This window comes from Pleurodeles waltl, chromosome 5, assembly GCF_031143425.1.
Source record: "Pleurodeles waltl isolate 20211129_DDA chromosome 5, aPleWal1.hap1.20221129, whole genome shotgun sequence".
NCBI lineage: Eukaryota > Metazoa > Chordata > Amphibia > Caudata > Salamandridae > Pleurodeles > Pleurodeles waltl.
In genome coordinates, this window is record NC_090444.1 from 387,913,653 (window position 1) to 387,926,542 (window position 12,890).

General features: G+C 44.6%; 1 protein-coding gene across 2 annotated transcripts in view; it reads right to left on the reverse strand.

Annotated features, from left to right (window-relative positions):
- The window catches only part of PLCB1 (phospholipase C beta 1), a 2,042,221-nt gene that overhangs the window by 574,146 nt on the left and 1,455,185 nt on the right, over positions 1-12,890 (reverse strand). For both annotated transcript variants that reach the window (XM_069234146.1, XM_069234145.1), the window contains exon 22: positions 2,887-2,991. In XM_069234146.1, coding sequence (XP_069090247.1) covers positions 2,887-2,991 — 105 coding nt within the window. The remainder of the gene's footprint in view (positions 1-2,886; positions 2,992-12,890) is intronic.

Sequence of the window (12,890 nt, forward strand, 5' to 3'; positions counted from 1 at the left end):
AAAGCTAAAAACAGGCAGGTGAACAATCCAAGCAGATAAAATTCCTTTATCGAGGTCTATAGATTTTGCTGTTTGCAGACAATGTTCTGCAACATTAATGAATTATGCAGGTTTACTGTAGGAGGTGAGAGAGAAGCACAAATATACAGAAAGCGGTGAGATTTCCATGGAAATCTAGACAAATCACATACATTGCTCCTTGATAGCCCTTTATAAGTCTGGACGTGGCCTTACCTTTCTGTAGTATTTTAGGCCACTTCTAGTCCAACCAGGGCAATATGCTTAGCTTCTTCTTCAAATTCAACTAGTAGCAAGGACGCACCAAGGTGGCCCTTCTTTTGCTTAAATAACAGTTTTAAATTAGACAAATGTCCTCTTTACCTTCTGCTGAAACTAACCTGTACAGATTTAGTAAACTCTAAAAACTTGTCTGTTGCAGCAATAAAGTTAGTGACTGAGCTCTTGCTTCTATTTAGCGTCAGGACACTGTTTTAGGTATATAAATACATAAAATAAAGTAACTAATAACATCTTTACAAGACTTAGGGTGAATTTGGCTTCATGTATATCCGAGTACTGCAGAGTGACCTATTTTCTAATGCAAATAAACTTTCTCTCTGACATCAACAATGTTATTCACCGGCCAAAGAATTAACTAGAAGACGGCTACACTAGCCTCACAATAGGTGGAAAAACGATCCATAGGAATTTGGAAATATCCTATGATAAACTGTGGATAGAATGTAAGAAGGACAGCAATCTGTTCATTATACTATCATGTCCTCATTCCGTACGTCAAAATAACACAAGTGCCTTGCTGCACCACCCTGCGCCACCGGGAAGTGGCAGAAATGGGCCATATCAACAAGATACGGTGCAGTTCTGTCCTCTTTCCCTGCGCTGGCGCAGACGTTGCTGACATGCACCGGCACAGGCACCCTTGAACCATGGTGCAAAGATGCCTGCATTGCGTTTTTGTGCAGGAAGGGACACCTTCAATGGAGGCGTTTTCCTCCTCCTTCTAAACATAAAAACATATTGCATCTTTCCTTACTTAAAATGAACATCTTGCCTGATTTTACTTTTTGACACCAATGTTCACATACCCAATGCATTTTCAATCAGTTGCTGCCATCAGGCTCAAATTAGTGATAAACATCATTCAGGAAGAATGCAGCACACATGTAGAAAAATGGGGAGAAATAAAGATATTTCTCCCAGTTGTGTCACTCTTACGCCACACCTGGGGTGGCACGGGGTTTTGACGCATTCCCAGGTTTACAAAACCCTGTAAATCTGGCAACTCGTCAAAACGCCTCCCTGATGCAAAGTAAGGCAATGCAGCGACTTGCGCTGCATTGCCTTACTCCATATCTACAAAGCCAGGAAAAGCCAAGCAGAGTGGCTTTGCGTGGCATTGAAGATATGGGTCAGCAGCCTGCGCTGCTGGTGCGTCACTAAAAGTGATGCTCTGGCGGCGCAGGCTGCTTGTAAATATGGGCCTTAGTCTCAAACAATATTTGTACTCATGGCTTTTGCACAAATTGCGCCTAGTCTTGGGATATTTGCAACCACAAGCTTCTGAAACAAACTAAGCTGACTTGGTAATGGGATAACTTTTGGGGGTGGAAATGACAACAGCAAAGATCATTCCATGTGTTTTCCTAATTGCACCTAGGAAAACTTGGAACTCTGCGGAAAAACACAAATTAATGCAGTGTTTAAATGGGTTTTATCTTGCTATTATTTGCACCCGACGGTCCTTAGAATTGGGCCATAAATCTGATTAATGTACACAAAATGTTTTAGGAAACAGCTAATTCGCGCTAAATTTTGTTTGTCTAGCTGTGTATCCTCTAATAGATGGGAAAATGCATTAAACATTACCATTAAAAGTTAAATAACCTAAGAAAAGTGGGTGGACTTTTCAAAGACATTATTGAGTGCTAGGCAGTGCTTAATTTGTAAATAAAGACGTGCCGGTGCCCAAAGCCCTCCTCGTAAACACGCGGATGCTAAAATTAATTGTGCGAGCAGGGAATACTGAGGCGGCATAATCCTGAAGACACCTCGGGCCTCTTCAATCCATTCAAAGCCACTCCCTGCCCCTTCAGCTCACTCTAGCAGCTTTCTACTTTCTCCCTTTGTGACGCTTTTTTCGTTTTTCCCTTCCTCTGTCTTTCCCATACGTGTCTTTTGCTCGCAGCAAATGCTTGAAGCAGAAGACTAAGCCCCGGCCCTCAAAAATAAGTGCCGGTGCTCAGCACCGGAAACCACAAGCACAAATTAAGCACAGGTGCTAGGAGAATTAAAGATTCGAATTTTTATACCATATCTAGATTTAATCACGTTATGGCCAACGTAAACAAACATATTTAGCTGGCGAAATGAGTTCTGTACCCGAGGCTTCTGCATACACTGAGACTCAAACATAAGACTATTACTTAACTTTAAAGCTGTGATGTGTTTATAAATGAAAACTGTTAATATTAATGATACCTTTTCATCTGGCATCTTCTGCATCCTGGATCCTTAAAACCGTTTGATATGCTGCTTTACTTATTAGGGTGTGCAGGACAGTCACAGGGTTCTTGCAAACATCAACAAGGGATAAGGAACATAGTGGAGATGGATGTTCACATACCACATTTCAAAGCAAGGTAGTAAACACCAAAACTCATTCGGGCACTATTTATCTTATGTACCCACAGGATGACTGTGGTAATTCACACACGGAAAGTACACAGCAGAGATCAAAGGAGATGCAACACCACAGCATAAAACAGGTATCTTAGTACTGAGAAGGTATCTGACTATTTTATACCACACTCTCATCAAGCTACACTGATTGTCACGAGTCAAATATAATGTTTTACCATAACGTACCGGCATAAGTGTCTGGGACATAATCTTTAACTTCGATATAGACGAAAAGTGCAGGCAGTATCAAGGGGATATTCTTCTCATTCCTTAAGCAAATGTAGTGGTACCCTGGAAGGAAAGAATCACAAAGATGATGTGCAAATAATTGTGAAAGCACATTTCATAAAATGGTGTACTGTTGCATATGCATGCGGAGTATGTTATATGACAAATTATTCAACATAATAAAATGTGCATTTCATTCTTCCCTGCAGTCCACTGCTGATAAAATCGACATAAAAACCTGTCAGTTCCCATGAAATTCATTTTCTTTTTATTTGCTTTGCAATTCTTTATTAAAGGATCAAACAGAACAAAACAGAACAGGACAACAGAAAATGGGGCAGGAACCATGGATGTCAAAAATGGCAGTGCTAGACTTGGCATCCTTGGCGTGGTCTCACCTAACCTTTTGCCTCTGTTTCCCAGGTTGTTGATGTGTGCTGGACTCTGTGTTTGCTGTTTTTGTTATTCTGGGCACTTTACCACTGCTATCCATTGCTAACGTGCTAGTGTTCCTATGTAAAGTGTATGTGTAAATTGGCTTTCCATGATTGGCATATCTGATTTACTGGGAAGTCCCTCGTACAGTACACTAGAGGTGCCCAGGGCTTGTAAATCAAATACTACTAGTGGGCCTACAGCACTGGTTGTGCCACCCACATAAGTAGCCCTGTAAACATGGCTCAGACCTTCCCCTGCAATGTCTGTGTGTGCAGTTTTAAACTACCAATTCGACTTGGCAAGTGCACCCACTTGCCAGACCTAAACCTTCACTTTTGATACATGTAAAGCACCCCTAAAGTAGGCCCTAAGTAGCCCCATGGGCTGGGTGCAGTGTATGTGAAAGGTGGGACATGTACTTATGTGTTTTACATGTTCTAACAGTGAAATACTGCAAAATTCAGTTTTCACTGTTGCAAGGCCTAATTCTCTCATAAGTTAACATGGGGGCTGCCTTTAAATATTATTAAAGTGCAGATTCCCTTTGGGAGCAGATAGAAATGTGGACTTTAGGGTCTCTGAACTCACTATTTAAAAATACAACTTTTAGCAAAGTTTGTTTTAGATTGTTAGTTGGAAAATGGCACATTTAGAAAGTAGCCATTTGTTTGCTTAAATCATTCTGTGACTCAGCCTGTTTGTGGATTCCCTGTCTGGGTCAGTTTGACAGTTGGGTTGTTTGCACCTCTCTCTAGACAGAGACACAAAGGGAGCTGGGGTATAGCCTGCATATCCTGATGCTCCTTCTGTACTGGGAGGCAGGGGAGAAGTGGTCACTTACACCTGAAAGGGCTGTGCCTGCCCTCACACAATGCAGTCTCCGACCCCCTGGTGTGGGTCTGGAGCCTGGCCTGGGCAAGGCAGGATCTTACAAACAAGAGAGACTTTCTTTTGAAGTAGGCCTACTTCAAAGGCAGAAAGGGGTCTAAGTAGTGGACCCAAACTCCCTGAAAATTAGATCACTTCTGGAATCAAGAGGAACCTCTGCCAAAGAGAAGAGCTGAAAAGCTGAGAAGTGCTGCCCCTGCCCGTGACTGTGCTTTGTTGGGCTATCCTGTAGTTGCTGCTTCTGTCTGTGAGAGGGGACAAAAACTGTACTTTGTTGTGCATTCCTGCTTGAGAAGAATCTCCAAGGGCTTGAAATGAGCTTGCCTCCTGTTGTTAAAGTCTCCGGGTCATCAAAGACTTCCCCTACCAGCACCTGGACTCTCTGCTGAGTCTCCTGGCCTGCCAAGTGGTGCCCTATCCAGTTCCTTGGCCCTTAAAAGGTGAAGTTGGCATACAAGAGCTGAAAATTCCTGCACAGTGAAATTTTTGACGCACCTTCCTTGACGACTGATAAACGATGCGCCACCGTCTGCGCGGCTGAAATCAACATTCCACCTGCATCACAGCTGGAAGATCGATGCAACATGGCTAGAGAAACGACACGCAATACTTGCTAACGGAGGTTGATAACGATGCAAACCCCACGCTGGCCTTTCTCAAAGCACACTCGCTGTGCGGCTTTATTTTGACGCTACCCAGGTGCCGTTGTGAAATAACAGCATTCTCACTGTTTTCTAATGATTAAGACTCTTATTATTTTGAAAATTCATAACTTGACTTGTGTATGTTGGATTTTTGTTGTTTTGTTCTTGTTTTGTTTAGATAAATATTACCTATTTTCTTAAACCTTTGTCATATCATTTTGTAGTGTTTTCACTCTGTGTGGTGGTACAAATACTTTACACATTGCTTCTGAAGTTAAGCCTGTCTGCTCGTGCCAAGCTACCAAGAGGGTGAGCGGGAGTTAACCAAGGGTGATCCTCCTTTTCCCTGACAAGAGTGAGGGTCCTTGCTTGGACGGGGGTAACCTGGCTGCCAACCAAAGATCCCATTTCTAACAGGTAGCAAAACCATTACACATCAGTACAGTCCTAAATTAAACCGAAGTGCACGTCACATATCGAGTGTTGAGGCTAGAGCCCCCAAAAAGGGACCGTATAGCACAGAAACAAGCATTAAGATGTTGGGTAAGTCTGGGGGGTGGGGTTGAGGAAGAGGAGGGGGGATGAGAAAAAGATGGGGTGGAGGGCGGAGGAAGAGGAGGGGGAATGTATCAGCAGGGGGAGGGGAGTATGCCTAGGTGAATCCGTACAGTCAGTAGAATGGGACGTGATGTGGCAGAAACACCAAGCAGACTGATATGGGGGCAATGCACCAGGCACGTGGCATCATGGAGGATGGACACCCAGATTTCAAGAAAGGTCTGAGTTCTGTCTTGAAGATTGTAGATGAATCATTCGGGCGAAGCTGCTTGGTACATTGCTGTGAGCCACGCATCATGGGAAAGGGGTGTGGGAGAGCACCAGTGGTGAAGTATGCATTTCTTAGCCATGGCGAGCACTGTAGGTAAGACACAGATCTGGAGGATGAAGAGGTCTGGTGAGTCCACAGAGTCGTGTAAGAAGATCAGGGGACGAGGGAGAAGAGTCGAGACAGCAAGGTCTCACTCAGCATGTTCCCAATTGCATCCCAAAAAGGCTGTTTCAAGGCACAGTCACAGAGGATGTGTAATAGGTGACAGTGGGCATGGGGGCAGTGCCAACAACTCGCCTGGTGCAACTGGCCTGCTGCTCGCATTTTCGGGGGTCCAATTTCAGTCATGCAGTGTTTTAAAAAGGCAGAATTTCAAACGTGCCTCTCTCATCCCATGGTCAAGCACCTCTAGGAGTTCTGCCCAGTCTTCCTCCTCGTAAGCCATCTGCGTCTAGTTTGCTGTTTAATACACTGATTTTTGAGGGGAGGAAGGTAGAAAAGCTGACAATTCAAAAGACTGTAAAAACCAGACATCACCTGGCAAAAACAGCCCCATGTCCTTAGATAGGAGACTAGGGGGGAGGATTGGAGGGCCCAGGGTCATGAACCCATGTGACGGCTAAGAAAGTGCTGTCATTGGAGGTATCTCCAAGACTAGGGTGGCGGAAGGCCAAACTTCTTATGGAGTGCTGCAAAGGATTTGAGGGTACCCCCAGCAATGATCTGGTTTAGGCTGCTGATGCCTGCTGGTTTTACCCCATATTGGTTCATACTTGTGAAGAAGGGGGTCCACCCCAAAGAGACGATCAGCTTGCTGCTATGACTTGGCAATGACCTGCAGCATCGGGTTGACAGGGTGTGATGTAGGCACTCCATTAAAGTTACTGATGATTTCCAATAGGACCGGGAAAGTGAGAGGAAGGTCTGTGAGGGTAAGCGGTACATCGTCCACATAGGGATATACCAGCAGGAATGGGGATGGCAGAGAGAAGCGGGTATTGGGGGATTCCATGGCATGCACTCTGCATTTCCTGGAGGGTCTGGGGACTGCTGTTGCAGGCACTGGGCAGCTACTATGGACCCCTCATCCCACTCATCGCACCCAGTTCTAATGCATTTTTTCAGACTCCAGGTGTGAAAGGTGAGTCTCCTGCAAGATGGCCATGTCCACCCATTTAAACAACAGACAGAACAACACCTTCCTGCATTTTATACAGTGTGTCAAGCCATTAACATTCCAAGAGATGGTTCACAGAGAAGAGGAAGATGTAGGGGCAGGAGCAGCCATCAGGATGGGGGCTGATCAGTGGCAATGGGTTGCAGAGGTTTCAAGGTATCAAATGAAAAGGAGCAGAGGGAAGTATGGAAAGGAGGGGGTGAGGAAGAGGAGAGAGAAGAGGGAAGAGAGTAAAGAGAGAAGGAGAAAAAAAGGAGGGAGAGAGAAGAGTGGCCCAAAAAACCCTTGGACATGGTGGAGGATGGGATGTCTGTTACAAGAGGTTACAAAAGGGAAGGGGAGAAGGGACTGGAATAATACAGAGCTGAGCTGAGGGCAGAGGCTCAGGAAGGGCCGGAGGCTATGAAGATAGGCCTAGGCTTGCGGGTCCAGCACACCAGAGATCCCACAGAAAGGGGCAGACTAGACCATACTCATTGGGAAGGAAGGTCAATAATGGACCCGGGAGGGCTGACTAGCATAGGTTCATGCTCTCCTGTGCCGTCCCAGGGGTGAGAGGTGGACTCTGAGGGAACACAGCTGATATCAAGCATCAAACAAGCATCAAACAGCTGCCTCACTTAATTGGTGGGGTATAGGACAGTGGAGGAAAGGTGGGGGGCCGTGGGATGGTGGGTGGGTGACTCAGGAGTTGGCTAGGAGGGAAGGAGAGAAGGTGAAAAGGAAAGGAGGGAGGTGGGAAGTGGAAGGTGGGGGGAGGGCAAGTAGATCAGGTCTACAGTGGTGGCATGCTAGCACTGAATAACATTCCAACAATGGGTGCAACCACATCAAAAACGGTTCATAAGGGTAAAACATTGTAGAACATTGTACCATATTACAATACAAAGACACTCAGTAACACAACAATGCAAACAGTGTAACTGAGAACAGAACAAATTACAGCTGCTCAAAAGCAATCGGCAAGTGGCATGGCAATATAAGCGGTACAGAGAAGAGATATAAAGGTGAAAGCATTATACTCATCCATCCATCTTTAGGATGCCAAGGACCTTGACGTGCGACTGCCAGTGCAGGGAAGTAGCAGCCATGGCAGCAAGGAGCAAATCTCAGCCATCAGATTGGGAAGGCTTCAGTGGGGACTAGGATTTGTTGCAGCCCTGGTTCTGAGTAAGGGCTGCCACCACCTTAAGGACCTTATCCCTGCCATACTGGGATCTGGCCGGCCTTTCAAGGTCTCTGCCCTGGTTGTAGTTCCAACCAGAGCTCAAGCAGCCACTGGAGGTGGTAGGAGGAAGAGTCATGTTTGTGGGATGGGAGGCAGTCGGCAAGTCCACGGGGTATGTTCATAGTATGGTTGGAAATTCCTTCCAGGAAAAGGCATAGTGCATCCAGGTCAAAGAAGTCTAAGGATCTGCCATCCTTCGTGATCCAGTTACAGGCAAGTTGAACAGTTCCACTTTTTGCAACTGAGGCTGAAGAGCCAAAAATGCCTTTCTCCTGTTGTTGGTCTCTTGTGAGAAGTTGGCAGCTATGCAGATCTCATGCCCTTTGAAGTCATATGGGCAATGGGAGCAGGCATTAGTCAGGAACTGCTGCACTTGCTCATGATGAAGTAACGAGGCTATAATGGGGTGGACCCTTCCCAATGAGTCCTAGTCCTGGGGCCAACACAATGATCCTGTTTGTTCTCCAGAGGGGAAAAGTAGGTGAGTACTGAAGCCTGGGGAGTAGGCCCTTGAGGAAATCCCTGATGTCGATGGCCTTGACACATTACGGGAATCTGAAGAAGCGGACATTGTCTCTACGGGTCTGTGAGCTTGTTCCGCAAATATTAAAGTTCCTAGTCTCTGTCCGGTATGATGTTGAAATGGTCCTCTCCCCTCCATCCTCTTCTGAAAGTCTGTAATGTCAGCTAGAATGGATTTGGTCTCGCCTTTGATGACAGAGATTTTGGATTCCATGCCTTCCAGGTGGAGGCCAACCACTGTGACCTCCTGTAGGATGCGCTTTATTGTGGAATCCTGCTGCGGGCAAGGGGAGCCTGTGGCGGGCCCAGTGGCAGCTGACATCTGTTTGACCAACTTGGGCACTGCTGAGAGACGGCCTCTGAGAAGAGCAGCTGATGGGAGGTTTCGCCATAGGACTTGCCTCAGAGCATCTCCAAGAGAAGGAAAAGTCTGGTCCCCGGGGGGGAGGATGGGAGCACTCCATGGTGCAGTGGAGAGACAGTCAGCTCCCTATGCAGGTGGTCAAGGAGTAGTAGGCTTCTGAAATGTAGGGAGCATTTGGTGAGGCAGCACACCGAAGAAGTGGTGTTCAGGCTGGAGGGTAAGCCTCAGGTCTGCCCTTTCACCTTCCAGGGTGGGAGAAGGAAGGCCCCCATACAGAGATCACACTGTCACCGTGGGCAAATGAGGTGGACAGAGCCACACGTCATAGAAGATGGCTCCGGGATTTAGGATGAAGTTGAGCAACACAACCTAGGGGCCCAGAGGGATATTTAAGGGCTCCGCCCTTCAAAGGGGCAAGCGTGGGCAATGTGGTAGCCATGAACCCAAGAGAGGCCCCCTATTCACCACGGGGGATCCAGTGCCCGCTAGTGTAGAGTCCAGACTACTGACGGCGCAAAGGGCTTGTAAATAAGCCCCTATGAGCTTGAGAATTTGAGTAGTCTTCTGTCCTAATAATTGTATTTCAAAACATCTTAAGTTGTTAGATGTGGTTGGCCCCATTACAAAAATTTTAGACATAAATCCTTTCCTCCTAAGAATTATGAATATGGGAGGAGCTGTGGAAAATGACAAATAATAAAGGAAGAAATAGGTGGAATACAGGACTGACAGTAGTTAAGACCTCTTTATAATTGAGGTTTATGGACATGATTGCAAGCAAATAAAATATAGCAAGTTATTTTTTTTAGTGGCTTCTGAATTAATGGCGTGCTTAAAGATTTAGAGAAAAGTCACCTACTAACTCTGTTAATGGATGTGTAACTAACCAGTACCCTTATTTAGGAAATCTGCTAGAAGTAAGTAAATTTCCATGAAACCACTGACAAATTTGTCAACTCACCCTATCATTTTTCTTCTTCAATTTGACAATCACTCCTCGTTAGTGTTTAATATCTATTTACACACAGGGTAGGATATTAAGGCCCTCATTATAACATTGGCGGTCCAGCTGTGCCACGCTGGCGGTGGTGGTAACACCGCCAACGGTGTGGCGGTGCTGGACCACCAGATTATGACCACGGCAGTAAACAGGGCGTTCCGACTGCTGGGACGAAGGTGGTCCACCATAGACCACCAACTTTATTTGGAGCCTCCTTTCCGTCAGGGATTCCCTGGCGGCAACACTGCCAGGAAATCCCTGGTCAAAAGGATACTGGCTACAAGAATTTACATTCCTTTCACCAGTATGCGACCCACCCCAATCCCCCCACACAGCCACATCCCCCCCTCAGCCCCTAGAGACCCCCAACCCCCACCCCATCCAAACATGCAATCACGCATTCACACACTCATACAGACACACACATACACTCGCACACACCCCGCCACCCCCACATCCACTCTCGCAATCACACACTCACAATTACACACATACACGCACACAAACTCCACCCCCTCCAATCACACAAACGCACACCCCCATGCATGCACACACCACTCATCACCCCACCTATCCTATCGGACGGGCACTTACCTTTACACAGTGGACGTCTGGGAGGGGACGGGATCTTTAGGGCCTGCTCCACCAGCACTGCCCCATCACCACAACACCACCATGCCTATTACAACCTCATAATAGGCGTGGTGAGGTTGTGATGACGTGGCGGTGCAAGCAGAGCAGCCACCACTGCACCACCGACCGCCAGTATGGCTGCTGGAAGCGCTATGCCCAAATTCTGGAGGAGAGCCACCAGCAGTCATTATATGGCGGTCGGATGACCGCCATCCCTGGCGGTCTTGGGGCTGGCGGGACTTCAGCGGTCTAGGTTATAGACTGTTGAAGTCATAATGGGGGCCTATGTGTCTTGATTAAGTGATAATAACTATTGAGTCTTTCTGAACCTTTTGTGTAATGGAGTGTTTCAATCAACATTTTAGGGCAATGTGGAGAAACAATGTAGTGACATGAATTAAGTAATATCCAGAAAAAAGCTGTGAGCAAACTTTGATTCTGGTAGCCACACCTTGGCAGTAACTATAACAACAGTGCAAGCTTTTCTTACTGGATGACTGTCCCACACTATTGATCATGCCACATACATATGCACCAATCCATTCAGAGAACCTCCAGTAGCCACTGGCTTTGGTGCTGGTGATAAATGTGACATGATAAACAATGTTCATTGAACACTCTAACAATGGCTCAGTGAATGTAGGCCATCAAAGGGAAATACAGCAATGAACAGAGGAGAGCTGTCTTTACCTGTAATCTGGACAACCTTTATCTGTATTTTCAGACATTTTTGTGGAAAACCACCATGGAAAGAGGGAGTGTCTCATTTTATATCCTTTTATCTCACATCCACATTGTCAAAGTCACACCACAATTATGCACTATTTACAGGTTGCTGGTACAGGTTAAATGCTGCTAAGCATGCAGCCATGTAGCACAATTTAACTGCAGCTCCTAAGAAGGTTTATCACAAATTTCAAGCATAGCAAATTGGAGATGGGAATTGCAATTACTATGTGATGTATTGAGGATTTATTGTGAGAAATCACGCAGAAGTGGCAGGATGAAGGCTTCCTTTACACAATCTGAAAACATGTGTAAGTGCTACAAAAGTGCTTCCAAATCAAATATACTATCTGTGGACAGAGACCTCTGCCTCTCCTATCTGTTCTGCGCAGAGAACTTTACAGTGGTGGCAGAAGATCTCTGTACTTGTAAGCCTATGTTTTAGTAAGAAATTTGGGAGAGACAAGGGGAAGCGGCAGGAAAATGGGAAACATTACACAATGAGAGGGGTTTAGGAAAAGGTGAGGGGGACAAGCTATTACAAAGCTTTTACGAACACAAACCCACAAAAGAAGAGTAAGCCCATTACTTTTCACAAAATACAGTTCTGAAGTTACTACTCCCTGAAGGTAGCAAACATTAGTAAATGTACTGCAGGCCAGCCTTGGAGTAAGTCAGGCACCACACATGGCCACTCAATGGTACTACAACACACTCCCAGAAAATGGAATGGTAAGAGAGACTTAAAATAACACCCATAGGAATTATTGTTAAATAAATAAAAATATTTCAACTTTTAAAATATCTATCTATATCTATCTATCTATCTATCTATCTATCTATCTATCTATCTATCTATCTATCTATCTATCTATTATTTAATATTACAAAGATAATGTAAAATTATTATACATTGTTAATTATTTTAAATTGTATTAGTAAATGTAATTTAAAGCTTAAACATTTAAATTGTTGCTGAAAAATTAAAAAATACAAATTAAATAAAAATTAAAATGTTAACCAAGTGAATTTTTTTAATTATTATTCAAGAAATATTATTTATGAAATAAGAAATATTTAAATCACTCAATTATTTAATACACATTTAATTGTATGAGTTAATGTGATGTACCATTTTATTTTAGTAGTTCTCGATTCAGAATGTATATTTTAAAATACTTTACATTTATATTTTATATTAAAATATTTACACTGCTTTGTTACAGAATAATATCTTTTAATCTTTTTTTTCTGTACTTTATCATTGGGAAAGCTCAGATACATGTGAAAAGTTACAACTAGTATCTTTACATTCTTGTTCTTCTTAGAGGAGGCTCCATGAGATAGTAGAGGAATTTTAAGGCTACACTCAGGTGGAAAACTAGGCTCATAAATGGTGAATAGCAAAAAAGTGTAGATTTACACAAAGTGCGGTATTCAATTTACACATTAGTAGTTTTACATATGTAAATTTACCTTTGTGAATAGTTCCCATGATTGACAGTCATCCCTG